Here is a 26400-nt window from a genome sequence, read left to right as displayed (position 1 = left end):
AAATATTTTTGTATTTGCAGCACCTTTTTCCTCTTTCATTGATCTCTTTGGGGTATTGCCTGGGCCAAAGGGAATGCATAGTTTAATAGTTTTTTGAGATTTTTGTAGTTTCAAATTATTTTTCCAGAATGACTGAACCAGTTCACAGTTTCACCAGCAGTACATTTTAAAATTTCTTGTTTATTGATTGTGAATTTGACTTTTTAACTTTTGATATCAGTAATTTGGTTTTATTCATCTAAAAAATTAAGCTACCTAATGGCTTATGTATTTTATTGATCAACTCCCTCCACCCCCAGTAACCCAGTTCCTAGATTTCTTTGTTCAGTGACTTTTCGTTTGCACTTTTGTTGCTCTCGCCTTTGATTTTCAGGATTCCTGTTTTAATGTTTAATTGTGAGTTTTTAATTTGTTAGTTTTCTAGGGTTTTTTTTAGTTACATTCCTAATTTATTGATCTACTCTTTTTCTGTTGTTGATGAAAGTATTTAGAAGTAGAAATTTTCCCTTAAGTACTGCTTTGGGTGCACTCAAAATTTTGGTTTGTTGTCTTGTTATTATAGTTAATGAAATTGATGGTGTTTTTCGTTTTGTTTTTTTGTTTGCTTTTTTTTGGGGGGAAAGCAGGGCAGTTGGGGTTAAGTGACTTGCCCAAGGTCACATGGCTAGTAAATGTTAAGTGTCTAAGGCTGGATTTGAACTCAGGTCCTCCTTACTCAGGGCTGGTGCTCTATTCACTGTGCCACCTAGCTGCCCCAAAATTGATTGTTTCTGTGACTTTTTCTTTGACCCTTCATTCTGTAAGATTAGGTTATTTAGTCCAGTTACTTTTTAATCTTTGCTTCAAAGGCCATTGCTTGTATATAACTTTTTAAAAAATTCTGTTCATTTTTAAAATTATATTTATCTAGGTCTGAGAGGGACAAGTTGAAGTCCCCTGTGTTTATAGTTTTGCAAAATATTTCTCCCTGTAACTAATTTAATGTTTCCTTTAATAATTTAGATACTATGTCATTTAATGACTATATGTTTATTATTGATATGAATTCATTGTCATTTCTTTTAACAAAATGTTTTTTCACAGCCTCAGACACTTAACACCCACACAGAGAAACTAGCTGTGTAACCTTGGGCAAGTTACTTAACCCCAAATGCCCTCCAAAAGTAAAAAAAAAAAGTTTTTTCAGTTTATCTTTTAATTAGGTCTCTTTTTGTGTTGTTTTTGAGATCATGATTGCAATGCCTGTCTTTTTTTTTTTAACCTCAGTTGAAGCATAATAGATTCTACTTCCATTTCAAGTGTTTTTTTAAGCAACATATTGTTGGATTCTGATTTCTCATCCAATCTACTCTCTTATTCCTTTTTATGGATGAGTTCTTTTATTTACAGTCACAGTTATGATTATTAATTGTATAATTCCCTCCATCCTATTCTCTTGTGCTTTTTGTTCCTGCTATCTCTCTTTACCAGTTTGTTTTGTTTAATACTAATCACTTCCTTAACTAATCACTTCCTCCCTTTTATTACCCCCTTTTCCATAGATACTTTATCTCCTGTTTCCCTGTTGAGTGTAATGTATTTCCGTACCCTTCTCTGTGTGTATATTCTTTTTTCCTTTGCTCACAATATAGGAGAGAGTGAGATTCAAATATCATCTGCTCCACCCACTCCTTCTCCTTTTTGTATAAATTCCTACTTGTGTACCCTAATTATATCATATAATTTTCTCCATTCTTCCAATCCCTATCCCTATGCTGGTGTGTTCTTCCCTTCTCTTTCCAGTCTTCTTATAAGATCATCAAAACATAACAGAACCACTTCCAGGCTCTCTAATTAGATTTGCTCTATGACACCTGATGATAGAGTTCTGAGAGGATATATGTATCACTTACCCATTTTAGAATGTAAACTGTTTATTTTTGTTTAGTCTTTTTTGACTGTTTGCTTATTTTTTTATGCTTCTCTTGACTTCTGTGTTTGTATTTCAAAGTTTCTATGTAGCTCTCTGATCTTTTTATCAAGAAGGCTTAGAAGTCCCCTAATTCATTTAGGGTATATTTTGGTTTTTGTAAGATTATGCTCAATTTTACTGGGTAAGTTATTCTTGGCTATAAGTCTAGATATTTTGCCTTTTGGAATATCATATTTTAAGCTCTTCAGTCTTTAAAGGGGTAACTGCTAAATCATGTGTGAGCCTAATTAGCTTCTCATACTTGAATTCTAACTTTTTTATTATATATAGATACATATGTTTATATAGGTATATATGTGTGCATATATGCGTGTGTGTGTTTGTATGTGTATTTTTTTTTACCCTAGATTTTGGCTATATGCTGGGAGTTTTCATTTTGGGATCTCTTTCAAGGAATGACTTGTGGATTCCTTCAGTTTCTGCTTTTTCCTCTGGTTTTAAGAGATCTGAGTAGTTTTCTTTAAGATTTCTTGAAATAGGGGCGGCCAGGTAGCACAGCGAGTAAGAGCGCTGGCTCCAGTGTCGGGATGACCTGGGGATCGAATCCCGGGCTCAGACACTTAGCACCCACCCAGAGACACCTGGCCATGTAACCTTGTGCAAGTTACTTAACTCTGATTGCTTAAAAAAAAAGATTTCTTGAAATAATATATTTAGGATCTTTTTTTTAGTCATGAATTTCAGGTAGTCCAATGATTCTTAAATTTTCTCTGCTTGATCTGTTTTACAGTTGATTTGTGTTTTTCTATGCGATTCCTTACATTTTCTTCTATTTAAAAAAAAATCCTTTGACTTTGATTTAGTATTTTATCATGTCTCATGAAGTTGTTAGCTTCTTTTTGGTCAGTTCTAATTTTCATGGAGCTTTTTCCTTAGGTAAGATTTGTACCTCTTATTCCAGGATGTTAGTTTTCTTTCCATATCTTTCTTCCATAGTTCTCATTTCTTTTCCCATTTTATCCTCTAGTTCTGTAGCAGCAAGCACCCTAGAATCCCCAGGGTGGCTGCCAACATAGATTCTTAGATCTGCTTTTCTAAAGGAAAGCAACTCAAAATGGGTTAACAATCTTGCTTTTAATCAATCAAACATATCATTTACCTAGTTCAGGTGAAAAAGTCAGTACCCTGAACATCAGAGTATACAGAGGTTACAAGCAGAAGTTACAAGAAGACAGAGAAACAAACATTTCAAGTAGATAGGCCTCCTGCTGTCCAACCGTTACATCCATACCTAGTCAGTTACCAGAGCGGGAAGCATCAACATCTGAGTTTTTTAAAGCTGGGGGGCTCTCAACGGCTGCCCAGAGTCTTGTGTGGTCAAATCACACACTTCTCAAAGTGAGCCCCAAATCAAAGCCTCCCATCAGGGCTTATATAGCGTTCTCCTGGCTCAGAGGATGTAATAACCTTCTTGATCCACTGCCCAATCACAAAGTATCTCCTGAAAAACAAGTCTCCCACCACAGGCTCCAGGTGCACTTAAGCCTAGTGGCAGGGAAGATCTTGTACAATACAATCTTAGAAAGATAGCAACAACATAAATTTACATTCCCATCACACTCTCCCATTTTGCTTTCAAAATCATTTTTAGCTCTTTTTAAAATTATTGTTTTATATCTTTAAGGAATTCTGGTTGGACTTGTGCCCAAGTTGTGTTTTTCTTTGAGACCTTACTTGTAGATGTTTCAGAGTCAGTCTCTTCTGGATTTGTATCTTGAACATCCCTATCTCTATAATAACTATGGGGGGATTCTTTCTTTCTTTTTTTTTTTTTTTTTGCTCATTCCTCTAGTCTATTGCCTAACCCTGAGATCTGTTTTAGGACTAGGCTCTGCACATTTCTGGGGATAATATCTGAACTGAGACACTGTACTCTTAGATCCATCTGTTCTTGTCTTACTGTATTATATTATTACAGGATCTCAGCTACAACTCAGGCTGGAGACCTATAAGATTTTATTGCTCCCAGAATGGTGTGATCAAGGCTAAAGTTTGCACATGTCTTCCTGGTCTGAACTCTGCAAATTCTTAACCCAAGTTTGGGTTTAAGTTATACGCCTGTGGATTTTTCCCTGATTGGAAGTTCCAGTTAGACTGCTGCTGGACTAATTCACTACCAAGAAACTGGAAAGCTCTTTAGGTTTAGAATGACAGAACTGCAGGCTCCCTCTTGGTCTGGGATTCTTCTCTTGGTTATTTATTTTCAGCTTGCAGCCTGGACTGGGGGCTAGAACTAAGTCCCTTCTCTGTTCCTAGGGTTTGAGCCACATAGCTACTGGTTACTTCTGAACTTGTTCCTCATTTAGTACAAAACTTAGATTCTGTGACCACTCATCATCTGCCACGTCTGGTTACAGGTCCCTTTCTAAGACTGCCCTTGATCTGTTACCTGGAAATGAGTAGGGAACTACAAGACTGCCATTTGGCATCTGTTCTGGCATTCTTCACAGTCTCAGAGTACCCCTGGGACTTCTTCTTGTCCTTGGATACAACCTTGGCCTTCTTTCAGGCCCTTTGTGCTAGAATGCTCTGCCAGACACACCTTTGGCCAGACTCTGATCCCCAGTGTCCAAAGACTTCTCTGTCTGTTTCCCCATTTTGACTTGGACTGGAAAAATGACTCATTGTGAATTTTTTACTTGAATTTCTTGATCAGGACTCAATCTAGTACATTTTTTTGGGATCTTTATGGAGTCCAGGGGTTGTATTGTAGGCACTGGGATATATTTCTTCCTGTTATTTGACCAGTCTGACTATCTCACTGAATTCACTACTTTTGAATAGTGCTAATTCTTTATATTAAAGTAAGTTCTTTATATTGAGTCAAAATCTTCCTCCTCATACTTTTCACCCACCAGTCCTTATTTTATTCTCTGGAACTGAGATAATAAACAAGTCTGATTCCTTTTCCACTATGCAGCCCTTCAGTTATTTCCAAAATGTAGTCAAAATAAATATTTGTTAAATGAATGAATGCATCAGATTTAGAAGTTTGAAGGACTTTTAATAATTCAATTGAGTATTGAATTCTTGTACAGTTACCTCATTGGCTATGAAGCCAATCTTATTTCAATAAACTACAAAAATTGTAACTGAGGTGAGGGCTTGGGGTGATAAAGTTTATGGTAAATATTTTCCTTTTTGTGTTTTTTTCGAATTTAATAGGCTTGATCAAAAAAGTGACTTCAGATTTCTGCTTGATGAAGGACCTGGCTGCAGAAACTCATCTAAACCCTATTCGCAGGCAGCAGAGACTGTCTAGACTGGCTGATGACATTCAGAGGTAATTTATTGTTATACAAAACCTTGCTTGGAATATATTGTTTACTTTCTCATCTACAATCCAATTTCTAGAAGCTCACATTTTACAGAATACTTGGGTACAACCTTGTATACTTCCTGGTTAACCTTTTCTGTAGAAAAATAGAGAGGCCTCATTTTTGTTGGCCGTGGATATTCGTGAACAGAAATACAAATGCCTAAGTGTTTTATGTGATAGATGAAAGATGAAATGACTAAGGAAAACAAAGGTTCAATCTTCTGAGTGTACTGATTTAGTAAGCAATGCGTAGCAATTGCCCAACAAAGCAGGATCAGGCCTCTTCCTCAACTTAATTCTGGACACAGTACAGGGGGAGACAGACTTTTATACATTGAAAACAATTTCTCAGATGAGGTCAGTTAATTAAAAAGAAACAATACAACATTAGGTAATCCTATTAATAATTGGAGGAAAGATTAGGAACTTTCCGAGTTGGGAGGGGGAGAGTGAACAGGGGCAGTTCCCTGATTTCAGAGAAAGAGGTGTCCCTCTCCCCAAACATCTGTAACCAGTCAAGGGAACATGGGAACAATAACTGATTGATCAATATGGGGCCAGTTTTCAGATAAGACAGATGGGTTGCTTGAGATATATAATTGTGAGAAAACTCCTTGCATTAGTCTTTGGATTTGATTGGGTTTCTGATGAACATAACCTAGGTCCTTGGTTAAGGATCTTTAATTGGCAGGTAGAGGTGGTCCAGTTTCCCAGCCACTCAGGCTTAGGTTCAAACAATACAATAAAGTTTTCTTCCAATTCCCACAATCTAACAAAGTTTTCTTACAAGACAGAAGTTGGGCTACACGCATAACTGAATAGAAATGAACTTAGCTCCAGAATTGAATCATAGAGTCAATGAGATTCACTCAGTTTCTACAGTTAACCACTTGCTGTCCTAATCCCCTCCATTCCCTGGCTTGGCACACTTGAACTCAACTGCAGAATTCTGTTAGTGACAGGTTGGTTATGACCTATAAATCCAAACTGGGAACATGCCATTGACCCTTCATTTGGGGGTTCTAGGCCTCCCTTAAAGTATAAATACCCTTAACCCAGAATGAGAATGGCTTCTAATACCCTGAATCTAATACCTTCCCGATGCTCTGAAAAGCCTCCCTGGCCTCTCTGCTTAGGGATGAATTCTTCACCTTGATTTCAAATTCTTGTTATGACACTTACTACATCCTTGCCCTTGATCAAATCATTCAACCTTCCTGGGCCTTCACTTCTTTATCTATAAAATCAGAGAATTGTTCTATGTGGTGTCTGAGTTCCCTTCAGCTAAAATCTGTGATCTATGATCTTCCTGCCCACTTGGGGCTTAGGCTTGACCTCTCTTCTGTTCTCCATTCTTCCTGGCCCCATGGTAGTTGACTTTAGATTCTTGGTCTCTCCTAACTCACAACATTTGGAGGTTCGTCCTCCTGACTAATTTCCATGCTGCTCTTTACTTGTATCATTTGTCTCAATTAATCTCATGAAAATGACCCTCACACACATGATGTCTTGGATATCTGGCATATGGAATCAAATGTTTTATTAACTCAGGTCATTGGATAACCTATAAACACCAGTATGATGTCACTAAAAGATGGGAAGGGAACAGTGTTCTAGGGAGCGGCCTATATTTGGAGTTTTGTTCATTTACTGTCCTCTCAATAGAACAGCTTGGAATTGGTGTAGTGGGTGTAGAAGGGAGCAGTGAAGGGATAAAAATGGGCAGCAGTCTGAGAAATCCAACACAAATAAGGAGGGGGGGCTTACTGTCACTGTTTGGGTTGTTTTTTACTGATTTTTTTCCCTGAGGAAGATGAATGCTGTCATAATTTCACTTCAAATTCTCTTCTCCACAGAAACACGGAGGCTCGTTTTGAACTAGAAACCTGGGGGCTGCAGTTTGGATGCCAAGTATCTCTGACAGGCCGGGTAGTTCCTTCAGAAAAAATACTAATGCAGGACAGTATAGTGAGTGTTGTCATTTTATTTTCATCTGGAAAGAGCTATTTTTATGCATACAAGTGTGAGTGACGGGCCACAGCCTGTTTAATTACTCTGCCCTCTTAACTCTGTGACCCTAGAGTCTTCCTCGCTCGCTCTTCAGTCCGAGCATCCCTCATTTTCTCTCCTCATTGTCCCGGGGTCCCTTCAGGTCCTCTCTAAAATTTCACCTCCTACAAAGAAGCCTCCCCTGCTCCCCCGTAATGCTGACGCCTCTCTCTGAGATCGCCTCCGATTTACCCTGTTTTTACCTTGTTTAGACCCAGCCATTGACATGTTTCCTCCCCCATTAGCCTCGGAGTCCTTGAGAGCAGGGGGTCTTTTTTTGTGTTTCTTTGTGTCCCCAGGACTTAACTCAGTGACTGGCATATAGTAGGTGTTTAATAAATGCTAATTGACTTGAAGGAAACAAGCATTTATTAAACTCCTACTATGGGTAGGCATTGTATTAAGTGACTTATCTCAGTTGATCCTCATAACAATGCTGGCAAGTATGTGCTATTATCCCCATTTTATAGTTGAGGAAACTTAGGCAAAAAGGTTAAGTGGGTTGCTCAGGGCCAGACAGCTAGTAAGAGTCTGAAACCATATCTGAACTCAGATCTTCCCAACGCCAGGTTCCACTGTGCTATCCTGCCTGCCTCTGAGGTGACTATTTAATTCCTCATTGTGCTCAGTGGGAGGCTGTAGATGCCATTGTGTTAAAGTGTACTCTGAGATTTGTTAGGAAATGTTATTTCTAGCTGCTATTTAAATATAGGCTTCTAGAAGGACTAGGTAAGCCACAACCCTGGCTTCCTATTGATTGGCTTTGGATCTGGGCCTCATCTATCAAATGAAAGTATTGGACCCCCTCTCAATATGTGTGTTCCTAAGGAGCTAGAGAGCTAGGAGATATCTTAAAGATCATCTCATCCAGTATCCTTATTTTATAAATGAAAAAACTAAGGCATAGAAAGGTGATATTATTTGTGTAAAATTAAACATTAGTGGTAAACCTGGAATTAGAGGCCAAACTTCCTTACTCCCGGTTTACTGTAATTAAAGCAGATATATATTTTGGTCTTTTTGTAGGGTTGAATACAGGGCAGTTGGGGTTAAGTGACTTGCTCAGGGTCACACAGCTAGGAAGTGTCAAGTGTCTGAGGCTGGATTTGAACTCAGGGCCTCCTGACTCCAGGGCTGGTGCTGTATTCATTGTACCACCTAGCTGCCCCTAAAGTAGATACTCTTGATGTCATTGGGAACTTACATGCCTACTCCGTAGTTTAAGAAAAACAAATAATTCCCCCCCCCAGCCACTCTAAATAATTCCATGACTAGTGTGAATGTACAAAATGTCGTCAGGCAATCAATTCAAGTCTTTACCAGTTATAAACTGTGGCATTGTACATAAGGCATTTACCTCTCCTGGCCTCAGTTTCCTTAGATATCAAATGGGGATAGTAATTCCTATAATTACCTACCTTAAAAGGTTGCAGTGAATAAAGCAATAAAGCCTTATATTGTTGTGAGACACAGCATGGTCTAGTGTTTAGAAGGCTGGACTTGAAGTAAGGAAGTTCTGGATTTGAATTGAACTTGATATTAAGTAGCAATATGACTTTAGGCCAGTCGCTGAAACTTTGGATACCTCAAGCAGCTCCCCAGAATCATAGGTCTAGTGATGGAAAGGGACCTTAAACACCATCTTGTCCAATTCACTCTTTACAGATGAGGAAACTGAGGCCCAGAGAGGTTATGCAACTTGTGCAAGGTCACATAGGGGGTAAGTGGTAGTCAGGATTTGAACTCAGGTTCCCTGGACCCCTAACTCATTATTCTTTCCACTCTCTGGCCATGCCCCTTTATGGTTATGATCTTAGTTGCTGGATAGAGTTCTCATGGTAAAAATTTCTCCATGCTCACAAAATCCCACATCTTGGAGCACTTGCATATTATGGTATATATGGCACTGTATTTAATGATAACAAAGTATCCTTTTAAAAATTATTTATTTTTAACCTTCATTTTAAAAAATTTTGAGTTACAAATTCTCTCTCTCCAGCCCCAACCCCACCCATTGAAAAGGCAAATAATATGATACTGATTAGAAATGTGAAGTCATGTAAAATATTTCTATGTTAACCATGTTGCAAAAAAAAATAAAAAGGCAAGAAAAATAAAGTTTAAAAAAAACTATGCTTCAGTTTGCATTTAGAGTTCATCATTTTTTTTCTCAGGAGGTAGACAGCATTTTTTTAAATTTAGCAGTAGCATTTTTTCATATCATGAGTCCTTTGCAGTTGTCTTGGATCATTGTGTCTGTCAGAGCAGCTAAATCTTTCAGTTGATCAGTTGATAATAAAATATAAAGATGAAGGCTGCACAACAGTGATCCCGTAGTCTGATCATTTCTTTTTATTTTAAGCTTCTAAAGGAAAGTGCTGCTTGACTATTAAAAGATTCACACCCACAAATGGGATATAGACCCTACAGAGGTCCTTTTTTCTCCTTTTTCCAGGGAGTAGGCTTATGTGGAGGGGCTAGCTTTGTTTGTATGCTCCTGGAACACTCGACTTTGATGCTTCTGCAGAATGCTTGTTTTCTTAGCTTTCTAATCCATGGGCTTTTTGAAGAGGGAGTGAAAGCTCTTCTATCCTGGTGTCACCTCTGCTCCTTCTTAAGCTACATGGAAAAAAGAATCTTGACCTCCACCATCTTCTGTACTATCCTTTATATTGTTGAAGTAACCTGGAAAATCACAGTTAGCATTTTCTGTTTGAGATTATAATGTTGTCTCTGTGCCCAAAGTAAAAAGACCAGTGCAGAGGAAGACAACCATATGAGTGAGGGGAATGGAGACCATATCCTATATGAATTAGATGAAGGAACTGAGGAGGCAGCATAGTGCATAGGAGAGAACTCTGAATTTGTTGTCAGAGGACCTTGGTTCAAATCCTAATTCTCCCACTTACTGTCCATAAAATGAAGGCTGGACTCAGTGATGTCTAAGGTCTCTTCCAACTTTTAAGTCTATAATCCCCTGACCATATGATTTTTTAGCCTGAAAAAGAAAAGATACAGGGGGAACACGATGGCAGTCTTAGAGTACTGGAAAGACTCTACTATGGTTGAAGACTTGTTCTTCTTGGGTCCAGAGATCAGAGGTAAGGGACAGTGGACAGAAGCTACAAAGACATTTAAGTTTGATGTAAGAAAAAACTTGTCAGTAGTTAGAGTTTTCCAGAGTTAGTTGGGGCTGCCTCAGGAGGTAAAAGTTTGTGCTGAAGATTTTTGAGTGGAGGAAGAATGGCCTCTTGTCAGTGTTTTCATGAAAGAGATTCTTGTTCAACAGTGAGTTGAACTAGGTGACCTCTGAGGTCCTTTCCAATTCTGTAATTCCATGAAATCATTTCACTTCACTAGACCTGGGTTTCTCTGTCAGTAAAACAAAACAAGGGGTTAGACTAAATGGTCCCCAAAGTCCTTACGTTGGCCATGAAATTGAGTCAGACAACTCTGAGGTCACTTCTAATCCCTTAATTCTGTGAAGTCAATTCTCCCCCTACACCTGGGCTTCCATATGGGTAAAACAAAGGATTTAGAATAAATGGCCTCCAAGATCTCTTGGACTTCTAGCCATTCTCTGGCTTTCTGTGGTGGTCATTGTTGTCCATGAATGAACCCTACCAAACATTTCTTGTAAGACCAGAATCCCATTGGATCACTCTAGATGTGACTTTTATGTGACTGCCTTCTAAATGGATTCTTTTAGTCATGATGTTTTCCTCTTTCTCAGTGTCAGCCCATGTCTGCTGCTGATTGGTCGAGGGACATGCGCAACTACAAGATATTAGGAGTCCAGCCTTTGAATAACTGGCTAATTGTGTGTAGCCACAGAAATGAAAATGCAGCTGAGAGCCTCCAGAGTTGCTTGCAAAGAGTGAGCGGTCCCATGGGATTTCACGTTGAGAAGCCCAAAATGTGAGACTGTTTGGAGAACTAGCCTATGGTCTCTTTTGCTTTTTTTTTTTTTAAATTCAGACATAAATTTCACTTTTTGGTTTAGTGAGAAGCTTAATGTCCCCTGAAGCATGAGTAAAAGACTTCTTTGTTGGAAGATATTCTTTAATGTAAACAGAGAGTCCAGGAGAGGGATTTTGCCACATGTAGCATTTAGAAAAAGTTTCTCTTATGGCGTATTTCAGGTTATAATATTTCTAGAAAGCTTTGCTTTCATACAGTTCCTAAAAAAATGGTGTTTGAAATAGTTTAAGTATTTTCATAAGCTTTTCAAATCAGTTATTTTTGAAATTTAGCAGTAATAAAAGAACAGTTACACAAAGATGCTTCTTTGGGCTTATAAGACTGAGTTCAAATTTAATTTAAAAGGAAAAGAGAATTTCCGACCCAAACTTTTACATAATAGAAAAGGTACTATGGTTAGGAGACTTGGTTTTGAAGCCTGACTCTGCTGCTTTGTGTTTGTGTAACCCTGGGTAAGTCACTGCCCCTCTGGGCTTCTGTTTTCCCATCTCTAAAACAAAGGGTTTGAATCTAGTCATTTCTAAAGTCCCTTCAGCTCTAGATCTATAAACCAAGAATTCTCCTCCTGTAGTATAGAGTTTCCTACTACTTACTGGAATTGTTTCTTTTCTTTGTATAAATAGGTATGTGCTTTTCACTTTACTGACATTTGATGTGCTTATGAAGAGAAGCAGGAACTGTGAGATTCTTTATTTAATCTTTTTTCTCTCCCTTCCCCACCTTCCTTCCCCACCTCTACTCTGATGAAGATGATATGTTTTCAGAGGTAGAATGGGGTGGCTGTAAGACTGTAGAGTCTTAGAGGACTTTTATACCTCAAAGAGCTGGGAGGGACCTTAGAGAAAGCATGTAACTAAATCGGAATTCTCCTGCCACACTCTTGACAAGTGATTGTCCAGGTTCTGCTTGAATACCAGCGGTGATTGGGAGCTTACAACCTTCCTGAGGAAGCTCATTTCATCTGAGAGAACCTCTAGTTGTTAGGAAGTTTTCCCTTAGCTGGCTAAAATTTGCTTTTCTGTTGCTTCTACTCGTTGCTCTGAACAGAACAAGATGAATTCTTTTTTTTGTCATGATGGTTCTTCAGAAATGTGAAGACAAGTATTATGTCTGACCTAAGTTTTCTCTTCTCTAGTTTAATCATCTCTGGTTTCTTAAACTGGCTCTCTTCTTGCATGATTTGAAGAACTGTACCCATGCCTTACTTCATTTTGTCAATGTCTTTCCTAAAATGTCATGTCAGAACTGAGAAAAATATTCCCTGTGGGATTTCACCTTGGTACAACACTCTGGAACTACTCCAAGATGGTAGTTAAATTTTATGCCTTTATAATCAAAGAATGACAGAATTAAAAGGAAACTTAGAGATTATCTGTTACAACCTTCTCATTGTGGAGCTGATTAAAAGGGCCTGTAGAGGAAAAGTGACTTTCCCAAGGTAACTATTAATGGAGGAACAGGGACCAGAAACCATATTCCCAAATGCCCTGGTTATCACTCTTTGCGCATACTATAACTGTTTCCATCTTTCCCATCTTTCAATCTAACCAGTGTTCTCTAGAGTTATTTTAGTAGAGTAAACCATACTCAGAACGCAAAATTGAACTTCGTTAATAATGAATTTTGGTACAACAGAATAAGGCATCTTAATAAACTCAGATGATCCTAAAGCCTTATTTTAGTTAATTGTTAAAACTTTTTTGCTGTAGAGGTTTTTGTTTTGATTTGTTTTGCTTTTTGGAGGTCAGGGCAATTTGGGTCAAGTGACTTGCCCAAGGTCACACGGCTAGTACGTGTGTCAAGTGTCTGACACTGTATTTGAACTCAGGTTTTCCTGACTCCAGGGCTGGTGCTCTATTCATTGTGCCACCTAGCCATCCCTATAAAGTTTATTTCTAGAGATGTTGGCAGATTGCCTGGCTTGAGTTTCATTTTCTCTTATCTACTTTCCCTGTTCTGTAGAAAAATAGAATAATGATAGGAGCAGATTCAGGCATACAGGACAGAATGCATAGGCTCTGTGTAATATACGTATTGGAGAATAAGTCCATGAAAAGTTAAGAAGAATCTATAGTGGAGCTTTTTCTTGCTTGTAGCTTTATCATTAATGACTGGCTTCTCCTCCTGGGGAGATTTTTTGTTTCCCTTTTGATTGTTATGCATCATCTCCTTTTAAAAAGACTAGGGTGATGATTTTCAATTAGGGGTTAAGTTTACTTGCCTGTCATGGAATTGGACATGATAAAGAAATTAAAGTTTTGCATTTGCCGCAGACCAAGCTCACCTACCACAAGAAATCAGGACATACTAGTCCTGCCACCTGGAGGCTTATTCTTAAAAGGCGCCTCAGATTTAAAATGACTCCATGATATAAGCATATAGACACAACCAACTTCTGCAGGAAACTAAAGTAGGACCCTTGATTTTAAACTAGAGAAGACCGGAGAGATCTTCTAGTCCAAGTGCCTCATTTTGCAGATGAGGAAACTGAGTCCCCAAAAGGTAGATTTGATGACAGTCACACAGACATTAAGTGGCAGAGTCAGGATTCATATCAACATCCTTGACTCTATAATCCAGGATACTTTCCCCTGGACCATTTGGCTTCTTCCAAAGCTCCTTGTGGTGCAGGAATCATGTTTTATGTATTAGCACCCCATGACACTGAGCTTAATGCTAAGTACATAGTCTTGGTGATGTTATAAATGCTTGCTGGTGGATTGATTGATTGATTGATTTGATTAAACTGGAGGGGAGAGTTGAGTCAACTACCCAGAAGAGGCAGTTATATATATATATATATATAAAAGATTCCTATGTTGTTACAGGTTGCTGTTATGGAAAAAGAGGAGATCCTTTGACTGGTATTAAATGAAGTAGAGGATAGGAATTAGATTTTAATTAACTTCATTCAGAAATTTATCTGCATAGATACAGTGGGAGAGAACGTTTTCCAGATTTTTTCTTAAATCCCAATTTTACCAGAGACTTTGCTTCAGACCATTAATTATATAAATGCTTATGATTCAAAAGTTCTGCCTCAGCTTCATTTTAAAGTTGCTAAATAATAGCAACAGTGGGCATCCAGATGATGCAGTGGATAGAGTTCCAAGCCTTGAGTCAAAAAGACTCATCTTCTTGAGTTCAAATTTGGTTTCAAATGCTAGCTGTGTGACCCTGGGCAAGTCACTTAACCCAGTTTGCCTTAGTTTCCTCATCTGTAAATTGAACTAGAGAAGGAAATAGCAAACCACTCTAGTATCTTTGCCAAGAAAACTCCAAACGGTGTCATGGAGAGTCAGACATGACTGAAATGATGAAACACCAACAACAAAATGGCAGTAATAAAAATCCTTAAAACCAAAGACATTCTGCTTCCTTAGAAACACAGAATCTCCAGGTTGGCAGGGACTTCCGAGGCCTTCCAGGTAAATCTCCATTTGACTAAGAGTTTCCTTGATACTCTCCCTAACAAGTCACTGAATTAAAAAAAAAATTTAAAACATGATTATTGAACATATTAAGCAAGTCTACTAGGGAAAGTACCCACACTTTACACTTGAACAGTTTTAATTTGCTTCAAGTAAAATATTTTTTTTCACTAAACATTTTTACTTTTTGGGAAAATCCACATGTAGTATTTCTAATGCCATATGACAAACCACTGTGTAATGTATAGAAAATTATAGATTTTAAATATTCAATTTTTTTTTGTAGCATAAAAGTACAAGAAAACACAGTGGCATTTATACGGGCTATACAGCAGCATGTAAATCCTGATGTACAATTGGTATGTAAAAGCTGATTTTAAAAATTATTTATTATTTTTCATATTTCTTATACTTTCTTACTATCTCAATATCTTGTCTGAAAGAGAGAATTTCAGCATACATATTCATTCCCACACCTACCTGTGTCTGTTGTCATTGATCAGCCAATAGTTCCAGATACTCTGAACAACACAATGGACAAGCTGGAAGCTACAGCTTAGGTCCTAGTCTGAAAAATTGTCTATTTCCTAAAATATCAATCCTGGTTGGATTCTCCAGCCATCACTCTAATTGCCTTTTTTTTTAAACATAATATTTAGATATTGACATTTGCATACAGAGTGTTCCATATTTTGCATTTTAAAAACTTTGCTACCTGATGAAGGTTAATGGATTTGCAGATACAGAGAAGGGGAGTCAATGAAGTCATTTCATTCCCCCAAGGCTAGGGATGGATGGGGAGAAGAGGAAGGAAGACGAGTCAGATGGCCGGGAAGGACCAGGAAGGTGTACTTCCACATGGTTTAGGCTTGCTCTGAAGTAGGGCCTGGGCTTAAAAGTACCGGGCAAACTGGAATATCATTCTTCCCACCTTCTACCTGCTTCTTCTCCCTCTACTCACCACCATCTTCAAATATTGGTAGATAATAAGACCTGAGTTCAGATCTGGCCTCAGAAACTTATTAGCTGTGTGACCCTGGGCAAGTCACTTAACCCTGTTTGCCTCAATTTCTTCATCTGAAAATGATCTGAAGAAGGAAATGACAAACCATTCCATTATGTTTGCCAAGATAACCCCAAATGGGGTCACAAAGAGTTGGATACAACTGAAATGACTCCACAACAACAACAAATAGAATCAAGGAATGTCACAGCTGGAAGGGTCCCTTAAAGGCTATCTTGTCTAGCACCTTAATTTGTATAGGGGAGAAACTGAGGCCCAGAGAGGGAAATTGCCAAAGGAGTCATAGTTAGTGACCAAGCTGGGACTTGAACTGTGGTCAGTGTTCTTTTTTTCTTTCTTTTTGGAGGGGGAAGGGCAGGACAAGGAATGAGGGCAAGATGTTTGAAGGATATCACAGAGATTTGTAACCTGGAATCTGTGAACTTTTTAAAAAAATAACTTGACAACTGCATTTCAATATAATTGGTTTCATTTATAACCCTGTGTGTTTTTATTAATTTAAAAGAGTTATTCTGAGGAGTCCACAGGTTTTAACAGATTGTTCAAGGGGTCCATGACATAAAAAGCTACATAATAGCTAGCATTTATATAGAGCTTTAAGGTTTGCATATTACAAATATTATCAAAATGACTGTAATGTGAAAGATGGCTCTATCTTTATTTAGAGCAGGAGTTCTTAATCTGGGGTTTGTGAACTTTTTGTTTTGTTTTAATTTAATTTTCATTTTAAACTCAAATACCAGAACACAAATACAGAATAGAGAAAAGAAACAAAAACATATCATAAACTTAAATATTGGAAATTAAATGCAAAGTAAGAAAGCATGTCATGTGCATAGTAGAACATAAGAGAGGATTCAAAATATGTAATAAGTTTTCATTTCAAGAAAGCCTGTATGATAAATACTACACATTGTATGGAGAGCTGTCTGCCTTTTCTTTGTTTCCTTGTAAGTTTTCTTCTGGTCTCTGCTGTGCACTTTTAAATTTTGTTCTTTTTTTCCCCCCTCTCTCCCTGCTACTTGGGTTTACTCCAATCTTTCTTATGAGCTATCTGATTTTTTTTTCTTTTTGGAGGGCAGTTGGGGTTAAATGACTTGCCCAAGGTCACAGGGCTAGTTTGTGTGTTAAGTGTCCGAGGCCGGATTTGAACTCAGGTCCTCATGACTCCAGGACTGGTGCTCTATTCACTGCGCCACCTAGCCACCCCGAGCTATTTGATTATTAATAAGAACCTTAGACATATGTTTTACATTTTACATATATAAAAAGTAAATGGTCTGTCCTTATTGAATCGTTTATAATCAGTCTTTGCTATATACATTATATTTCTCTCGGCTTTCATATGTCAAATCTTCTATTACGTTCAAGTTTTTTTTTTTAACAAAGTCTTGAAAATCTGACAGTTGATCAGATGTCCATTTTTTTTCATTCAGGATTATGCTTAATTTTGGTGGGTGTGAACTTGTTTTAAAAATATTTTGATAACTGTATTTCAATTTAATCTGTTTCCTTTATATCTTATGTACTTAAAAAACATTATTCTGAGAATGGCTCAATAGATTTCACCAGACTGCCATGGGGATCAGTGACCAAAAAAAAAAATGGTCAGGAACCTCTGTTGTAAGATATTAAGAATATGTCATAGTAATGGGAATAAGACTGCAGCAGGTAAAAAAAAAACAATGATACTTTGAAGCATAAATAATCATTTGACTTTGTTTCCTGTTGCTTCTTTTTAGGTGATGTGTGTCCTTTCTTCAAATCAAAAGGACTGCTATGATTCAGTTAAAAGGTTTTTGAGTCTGGATCATCCAGTCCCAAGCCAATGTGTTCTGGCTCGAACCCTGAGCCGGCAAGGAATGATGATGAGCATTGCCACGAAGATTGCGATGCAGGTGGTCTGTAAACTTGGAGGAGAGTTGTGGGCAGTAGAGATACCGGTGAGGGAATCTGCTTATGGCATTTACTTTGAGGCTCAGTAGGAGAAAATTCTCCATCATCCCAGAAATCATTTGACTGTTTTATACAGATCAGTCAGAAAGTCAATCATACAGCTTTATGAGGTGTCCAACATTGATTAATGTCAGAGAGTTTGTCTCAGACACTAAGAGGTTAAGTCATTTGCCCAGGTCATACAGTGAGTATGTGTTAGAGGGAGGACTTGAACACAGGTTTTCCTGATTCTGAAGTCAGCTCTCCCCCAAGAGGTAGAAGAGCAATAGACAGATCCCTTTAGTTCAGGGGCAAGGAAGGGATTATGGTGGAGGATGTTGTCACATAACCTTTAGCCACTGGTCAATCCCAGAGTGACAAAGTGGTTCGTGTGCTGGGCTTAGAGTTGGGTCTACATTTGAATCCCACTTTCAACACCAACTAGCTAGATGACCCTGAACAAGTCACTTGTCTTCAGAATTTATCTAAGTTTTAGAAAGGTTGTCTTTTGCTTTGGAAAGTTCACGAGTCGGTGAAATCCCAGATTCTTCCTATATGTGTGCAGTGCCACTCAAAAGAGACATATCCTGGGTTTGTTCTCTCTCTCTCTCTCTCTCTCTCTCTCTCTCTCTCTCTGCTCCCTCTCTTCTCATCTCTCTTCCCTTCCTCCCTTAACTCTCTCCCTCTTCCTTCCTTGCTTAATTTTGTCTTTGTATCTCTAGTGTCTGCCACAAGCCTAGTACTTAAAAAGTTTTGGTTGCTTAATAGATATTTTGGATTCCTTCCTTATTACCCTTTAGGCACATTGTTGTTTTTCTGCTTAGATCTTTTCTGTTTCTTATTGAACAATACATTTGACCCTGATATCCCCAATACCTTTATTTCTTCCTATCACTTATTGGTTGGAAAAATTATTTTCCTTAAAGTAAATCCTGTTTGAGAGAATTGCCCTCAGATACTGCTTTGCCGCATTATCAAATTGTGAAAAATGAAATTTCACAGCTCAAGTCACTTATGGTGGTTGGGATTGATGTCAGCAGAGAAGCATGCGTCAGGGGACATTCAGCAGTTGGATTTGTAGCCAGCAGCAATTCCAGAATTACCAGGTACATTTTAAAATAAAACCTCCTGAGTACTTATTCAATTACTGTCAAGTTCTTATTTGTGGGAAAATAAATACCTTTTAAGCAATGTTTTAAACTTTTAACTGGAAGCTGTACTATTAAGATATGGTTTTGAGTCCCTTTGTTCACCTGTTGAAATTCTTCCCTTTTCTCTCTCTTACCCCTTTATGGGTTCACCTCTTGGCTAAAACCCACCTGCCCTCCCAACTTGAAGGATCACTCTCTTTTCAGATTTCTTAACTAACCTGATGTGTACCTTCCCCTTATATTTGTTATTTAATAGTTATTTTAGAAACAAGGTAACATAGTAGATAAAGGATTAGCCAGCCTCTGAGTCGTCAAGACTAATATTCAAATACACTATCTCTAACAACATACTGACTTGGTGACACTGGGTAAGTCACATAAGGCACATTAGTGCCCCCAAGCAGCTCTAAATAAACATATGTTATAGAGGATTTTCCAATCTGCATTGGTAGAGGGAATTTTCATTCAGGAAGACAGTATTTTTATGTTGAATTCTAATCCTTTTAGTGGAATCTCAGTAACCTTGATGAAAATCTCATTACGATGTTCAACTCACATTTATTAGGGAAAAGTGGAAGGGGACTTAAGAAATAGAGGACCTGGATCTATATGCTGATAGATTACCCGAGTACCCTTGGACTCAGTTTTCTCATATATAAAGTGAGGGAGTTGGGTACATGGCCTGCCTTGTATGCTGGTACTCTGTGCCTCAGCTGGAGTGGCCTTCTTTCCACACGTGGGAGATTTCATCTTTCATCTCTTTGCCTCTGCATAGGCCACCCCTCTACCTGCAATGCTCTCTTTTCTCACCTTTGCCTCTTAATTTCCTTTAGAGTTTAACTTAAATATCATCCCCTACCTGAGATTTTCCTGATTTCCACAGATTAACCATAATACCTACTGTTTTTACCAGGCTTTGAGGTTTGCCCAGTACTCTACATACACCATCCCCTTTGAGCCTCATAAGAACCCTCTAAGGTAGGTACAATTATCGTCCTCATTTCAGATGAGGATACCGAGGCAGAAAGGTCATGTGAGTCACCCTTGGTCACACACCTAGTGTCAGAGACCAACTTTGAACCCAGTTTGTTTGAATCCTGACTTCAAGTTCAGCTCTCTATCCACCGTGCCAAATCCAGTGACTTTTTCTCAGTATTTACCTTCCTCTGCCTCACTGTAGCCTTTGATCCTAATGATTAGTCTTTCCTCCTTGATACTCTCTAGTCTTCTTTTTCAGTTGGAGGCAGTTGGGGTTAAGTAACTTGCCTGGGGTCATACAGCTAGTAAGTGTATGAGGCTGGATTTGAACTCAGGTTCTCCTGAGTCCAGGGCTGGTGCTCTTATCTACTGTGCCACCTAGCTGCCCTCTAGTTTTCTTTTTTTTATATATATTTTTTTCTTTTTGCAGGGGGCAAGGCAGGGCTATTGGGGTTAAGTGACTTGCCCAAGGTCACATGGCTAGTAAGTGTTATATGTCTGAGGCCGCATTTGAACTCTGGTCCTCCTGACTCCAGGGCCAGTGCTCTATTCACTGTGCCACCTAGCTGCCCCTACCTCTAGTTTTCTTTTTTTTTTTTTAAAGTACCTCCGATTTCTTTTTATTTATTTATTTATTCATTCATTCATTCATTTATTTATTTATTTATTTTTGCCTTTTGTGGGGCAATTGGGGTTAAGTAACTTGCCCAAGGTTACATGGCTAGTTTTTGTGTGTGTGTGTGTGTGTGTGTGTGTGTGAGTGTGGGTGTTAAGTGTCTGAGGCCGGAACCGAACTCGGGTACTCCTGACTCCGGGCCGGCGCTTTACTCACTGCTCCACCTAGCCACCCCCTCTAGTTTTCTTATACCTTATTCTCTGACATGTGGCTTTTGATCTCATGACTGGCCTCCTTGATGGTCTACAAACAAAACACTGCATCTTTTGGCTCCAGGTATTTTCTCAGGCAGTTCTGGCATATCCTCCCTAATCATCTCCACTTACTGACTTCCCTAGCTTCTCTAGCTTCTACAGGAAGCCTTTCCCAACATCTCATAGTTCTAATGCCTTCCTTCTCTTAATTATTTCCTGTTTATCCTATACATAAATTGCTTGAATATATTTGTTTGCTTGTTTTCTCTGCCATTACATTGTGAATTCCTTCAGGACAGGGACTCTTTTTTTGTAACCTCAGCATTTAGCACAGTGCCTGTGCTAAATTTAGCATTACATTTAGCACGTAGTTGTTGTTCAGTTGTATCTGACTCTCATGACCTTATTTAGGGTTTTCTTGTCAAAGATACCTGAGGGGTTTGCCATTTCCTTCTCCAGCTCATTTTACAGATAAGGAAACTGAGGCAAACAGGGTCAAGTGACTTGTTAGTAAGTGTCTGAGGCTGTATTTGAACTCAGGAAGATGAGTCTTCCTGACCCTAAGCCCAGTACTTTATCCCTTCTGTGACCTAGCTGTGCTGGCACATAGTAGGCACTTAATAACTGTTTATTGATTGACTGTGCCTCACTACTTTAAAATGGAACTTTTGGACTTAAATGACCTCCAAGATACCTTCTAGCCCTGATTCTGTACTTAAAGTACAATTTTTAATTTGTATCACTGAATAGGAATTCATTTGTATTTTATGATTAGAAGTCTGAGTTTTACTCTCAACTTGTGCACTTTTAATAATCTAATTTCAAAGTGCTAATGAATAAGTGCACAATTTCTACCATCCATGACCTCAATTAAAAAGGAACTGATGTCTCCTCCACTAAAGCCCTCCTGTAGCTCCTTATCATGGTGGATCCAGGCTGGGTCTCTTTCCTTAGTTTGGAATATTTTATAAACGAGAGATTATCATGATCAAGGAAACAAAAACATTTTAAAAAGGAAGATAAAAAAACAAAAAGAGGCTGGCTCAGCTTCTGGGGTTTGCACCGTGGTGCTTCCTGACAGGAAAGAACATTGCATTTGTATCAGAAGAGCTTGGCTCAAGGCTTCTCTTCTTGTCATTCACTAACCTTTTCACCATGGACTCAGTCTCTCTTAGTCTCAGTTTCCTTATTTGGAAAGGGGACAATAATAAATTGTACTCCTTGCCCCCATAGTTTTTGTGAGGGTTATAATTTGTAACTAAAGTACTAGATAAATATAAACCACCTTTATTATTTTATCATAACATCTTTTCTGATGCAGTTTGGAGGTTACCCTACATTCTCCAAGGCTATGTGCCAGCACAGCATGAGGTCAGGCAGGGCCTGTCCTGGAAAGTCTGAAGTTTGAACCTAGCAGTAGTCTAGAAGAATGTCTGTGGTTGAGGGATCAGCTTAGCTCAGCACCCAGAGGCAGATGATCAGCTCTGGCCGTAGTGACTTTGAAACAGATGAAGATGATGATGTTCTTCTCCATTCCTTCACTGACGCTTTTTATCATTGCCTCTGCTTCCCACTTATTCATCTATGTCCTCTACTTTTCTTCCTCCATGTTTGTTCTGAAAGTCACTGAATTGGAGTTGGAAGGAACCTTAGAAGACACTTGGTTCAACTTATAACTGAATAAAAATTGCAGCAAGCTTTCTTAACCTGTGGTTTTTGTACTTACCTTCCCCCTTTAATTCCCTTGAGGATAGAGCCTGAGTTATTCCATTGGATTCCCTGTATCTAGAATAGTGCATTTCACACAGTAGGTGCTCTTATAGAAGATGGATGGTTTATAAGATAAGTGTAGTCATGAACTGGCTATGAGAAAGTTCTTCTGTCATTAAGAACTCTGTGTTGCTCAATTGAATGCATCACTTCTCTAGACATGAAACTCTTGAAAGACCTTCTTATAGGATCCTCTGGATAGTTTACCTCCTTCGTTGTCAGTAAATCTTGTGTCTGAGGCAATTAGCTAATCGATTACAGTAGAAAGTGAGCTTGTCTCTGAAATCCAGGTGAATTTATCAGATTCATAGTAGGGAACACAAAAGGAACACATGGTATAGAAAATATTTCCTGAGGACTGATCCATGGAAGCATCAGTTTGTGCTTTGAACAGTTTTGGGAGCAGGATTTTGATTTCTCTGTGTATTAGTTCCCTTTCTTCAATAGATCAGTCAGTCAACAAGCTTTTCTTTTTTTTTTTTTTGCTTTTCAGAGGGCAATTGGGGTTAAGTGACTTGCCCAAGGTCACACAGCTAGTTTTTGTGTTAAGTGTCTGAGGCCAGATTTGAACTCAGGTCCTCCTGACTCCAGGGTCAGTGCTGTATTCACTTCTCCACCTAGCCGCCCCAACAAGCTTTTATTAAGCAACTTGTTGAGTTGTTTTGGTAGTGACCAATTTTTTGTGACCTCATTTGGAGTTTTCTTGGCAAAGATACTGGAGTAGTTCATCATTTCCTTCTCCAGCTCATTTTACAGATGAGGAAACTGAGGCAAATAGGGTTAAGTGACTTACTCATGGTTACACAGCTAATAAATATCCGAGCTTGGATTTGAACCCAGGAAGATGAGTCTTTTTGATGTCACTCCTGGCACTGTATCTCCTGTGCCATCTTGCTGCTCTATTTTGTGCCAAATGCAGGGAATACAAAAGTAAGGTAGTGTTGTGACAACCACACCGGCATACCCAGGATGTCTGCGAGCATAGGGTCTTAGCTCTGCTTTACTAGGAAAGATAGTTGTTTAAGGAGTCAACAATCTTTTTTAATTGCATTTATTAGTTCGGGGGATAATCAGCAACTGAACTTCAGAGAAAATCCAAAGAAAGTTGAGAAAATACAAGCAGTACAAGCAGAGAAATAAAAACCAATAGGCAGGGCTTCTAACTGTCTGAGAAATTAGCACAGAGCAACAGAAAGATCCATCTGACCAAGGGTTTTTCAGAGCCAGGGGCTCCTTAACGGCTACCCAGAATCTCATCCAGTTAAATCACAAGAACACTCTTCCAATGAACCCCAAAGCAAAGTGCTAATCTCAGCGTGTGTGTGTGTGTGTGTGTGTGTGTGTGTGTGTGTGTGTGTGTGTACACGTATATGTATATACCCTTTTTAGAGCCAGAGGGCATCACAACCCTTGTGAATCAGTGCCTACTTAAAAATTAACAAAAGGTGTGAAAGCTTTCCTATAAACAAGCCTCCCCTCTGCAAGCTTCCCTTAATGATCTCCATGTGAGGCCTATTAATGGACTGGGAAAAACTTATATTCCATTAACATTACAGGTAGTCACTGCCCTTAAGTAATTCACATCAGGAGATACTGATTAAACACTGTTTGTGTGCAAAACATTGAATGTGAGAAAAACTTTTTATAAGGAATATATTTCTCAGTTGGACAATATGGATCTAACTAGATATTGCTCATATAGCATTTCTTTTGTTTTTTTGTCAGCTCTGTGGGTGACAAGAGGGATTCACCCTTTGCCACGATGATATTTGTTAGCCAAACTGGACAGACATCAAATGTTAGTAGGGATAGAGAAATTATATTAATCTAACCTATGCTATTTGATTTAAAAAATTTTTTTACTGATAACTTCTGCTCTTATGTCATCTTTTTCTCATTGTGTTTCTTCCCCTTCTTTACTGGGAGAGTCATTTTCTTCTAAAGAAGAAAGAGGAAGAAAAAGCAGTTCAGCAAAACTAACATATAAACTGAGGCAGGAAGCATATTCAGTATTTAACACGTGCAGTTTCTCCCCCTGCAAAAGATAGAAGGGAAGTGCAGTGCATGTTTCATCTCTCCTTTAGGGCCCTTGCCCTAAAGTAATCAGTGATTGTTTCTTTCCTGGTTTCAGGCTAAATCTGGGTAGAATAAAAAGGAGGAGCAATGAATTGGAGAGTAAAAACTGAATTATTAGGCTTGAAAAAGTTTTAAATGTTGCAGACTGACTTCTTGAGCTTTGCTTTCTCTCTTATGTCTTTTTTTAAAGATGGTTTTCCCGCTGCATCCTTCAGAACACCAATACTGATATTGCAGATTGCTTGAAAGTTTGCATGAAAGGTACTAAAGTATGCACAGGGACATTCAGTAGCTATCTAATCTATAGAACTTAGAAATAACACAAAATGAAAACCAAAGGAAAGTACAAGGGGAAGAAATCATTAAAATCAGGGGAGAAATTAATAAGGCAGAAAACAAGATGACATTTTAAACACTTGATAAAGCCAAGAGTTGATTTTTTTTAAAAGAAAGTTAATCACTTCATAAATAATTCCTAATTTAATTTTTAAAAGAAAAAGGAAACCTTGAATGGCCAATGTTAGAAATGAGAGAATGAATGTAAAAGACATAAAACAAATTATCTTGACTAGTACATATAGCTTTATTGCTAATCAGTTTGAACTTTTAAGAGAAATGCATGAATAGCTACAGAAATATTAAATATATAAATTGACAAAATTGGAAATAGACAAATAGATAAGTCTCTAGAAGGAGAAAGCAAATAGTCAATAAACATTTATTAAGCTCCTACTATGTGTGGGGAGGGGGAGGGGGATAAGCATTTATAGCACCTACTATGTGCCAGGCACTGTGCTAAACACTTTACAGATGCTATCTTATTTGATCCTGTGAGGTAGGTAGCCCCATTTTAAAGTTATGGGCACTTAGTCACCCAGTGTCAGTATGGGGAACACCAAGGAAGCAGGTGGCCAGGTCACCATGGTTAAGTCATTCAAGCTGATCTCTTCACTTGTCCCAGCATGTGAGACAGTTAGTCGGTTCTGGTGGTATCAGGTAAATGTGTTGAAGGCACAGGAGCAGCCATTGCCAGCCCCTCAAAATAACTAACCTGGAGGGCTGGTCCAAAATTATTCAAGACTAACACTCCACTGGCATAGACATAGGCAGGTTTTGGGAATTGAGAGTAGCAGCCATGGGGGTTTGGGGACAGGGATTTCTGGGGAAAAGGTTAGAATTAGGCATAACCATGGAATTGGAATTGGAAAGGTAGTTGGAACAGTGTTATAAGGATCAAATTATCTAGTAATTGTAAAGTGCTTAGCACAGTGTCTGGCATACGGGAAGCACTGTGTGAGTGTTAGCTATCATTATCATTATTTACAAAAAAAAAGGAAAAAATGGGAATATTTTCTTCATTAGCTTATAAGAATGAAAACTTGGCAACTCATACTTCTCTGATTGAGCTTGTCTTTCACAGGGGCACTCAACAAGTGGTACAGATATAATCATTGCCTTCCAGCACGCATCATCGTATATCGTGATGGTGTTGGGGATGGTCAGCTCCAGACAATTGTGGATTATGAGGTTCCACAACTGCTGAGCAGTCTCAGAGATTCCAGTTCTAGTTACAGGTAATTAACTGTTATCTTTCCTTTCCTTACCTCAAAATTATAGCAAATTTAGTGTCCCATGATAGAGGGACTTTTTTGATGTTGGTATGAAATGTTGAAATTATATCTGTTTGATAAGCAGCCATTTGGAAGCTGTGTCTTTGTGCCCATCCCTTGGCAGTACTGAGGTCCTATTTTGATTAGACGCCCTTGCTCTGGTTTTGGCTGTATAGTGGATTCAGGTGTGTGTGTGTGTGTGTGTGTGTGTGTGTGTGTGTGTGTGTGTGTGTG

General features: G+C 38.5%; 1 protein-coding gene across 1 annotated transcript in view; it reads left to right on the top strand.

The window, feature by feature from the left end:
- Positions 1 to 26400, top strand: part of PIWIL4 (piwi like RNA-mediated gene silencing 4) — a 68149-nt gene that overhangs the window by 33163 nt on the left and 8586 nt on the right. The window contains exons 10-17 of the mRNA XM_069079921.1: positions 5138 to 5255; positions 7148 to 7259; positions 11074 to 11258; positions 15039 to 15111; positions 17519 to 17719; positions 18714 to 18817; positions 24747 to 24817; positions 25977 to 26130. Coding sequence (XP_068936022.1) covers positions 5138 to 5255; positions 7148 to 7259; positions 11074 to 11258; positions 15039 to 15111; positions 17519 to 17719; positions 18714 to 18817; positions 24747 to 24817; positions 25977 to 26130 — 1018 coding nt within the window. The remainder of the gene's footprint in view (positions 1 to 5137; positions 5256 to 7147; positions 7260 to 11073; positions 11259 to 15038; positions 15112 to 17518; positions 17720 to 18713; positions 18818 to 24746; positions 24818 to 25976; positions 26131 to 26400) is intronic.

This window comes from Petaurus breviceps, unplaced genomic scaffold, assembly GCF_028583685.1.
Source record: "Petaurus breviceps papuanus isolate PSGF00001 unplaced genomic scaffold, PetGlider_PUasm1.0 91133, whole genome shotgun sequence".
In the NCBI taxonomy this organism is placed as follows: Eukaryota; Metazoa; Chordata; class Mammalia; order Diprotodontia; family Petauridae; genus Petaurus; species Petaurus breviceps.
This window is presented reverse-complemented; position numbering and strand designations above follow the sequence as displayed.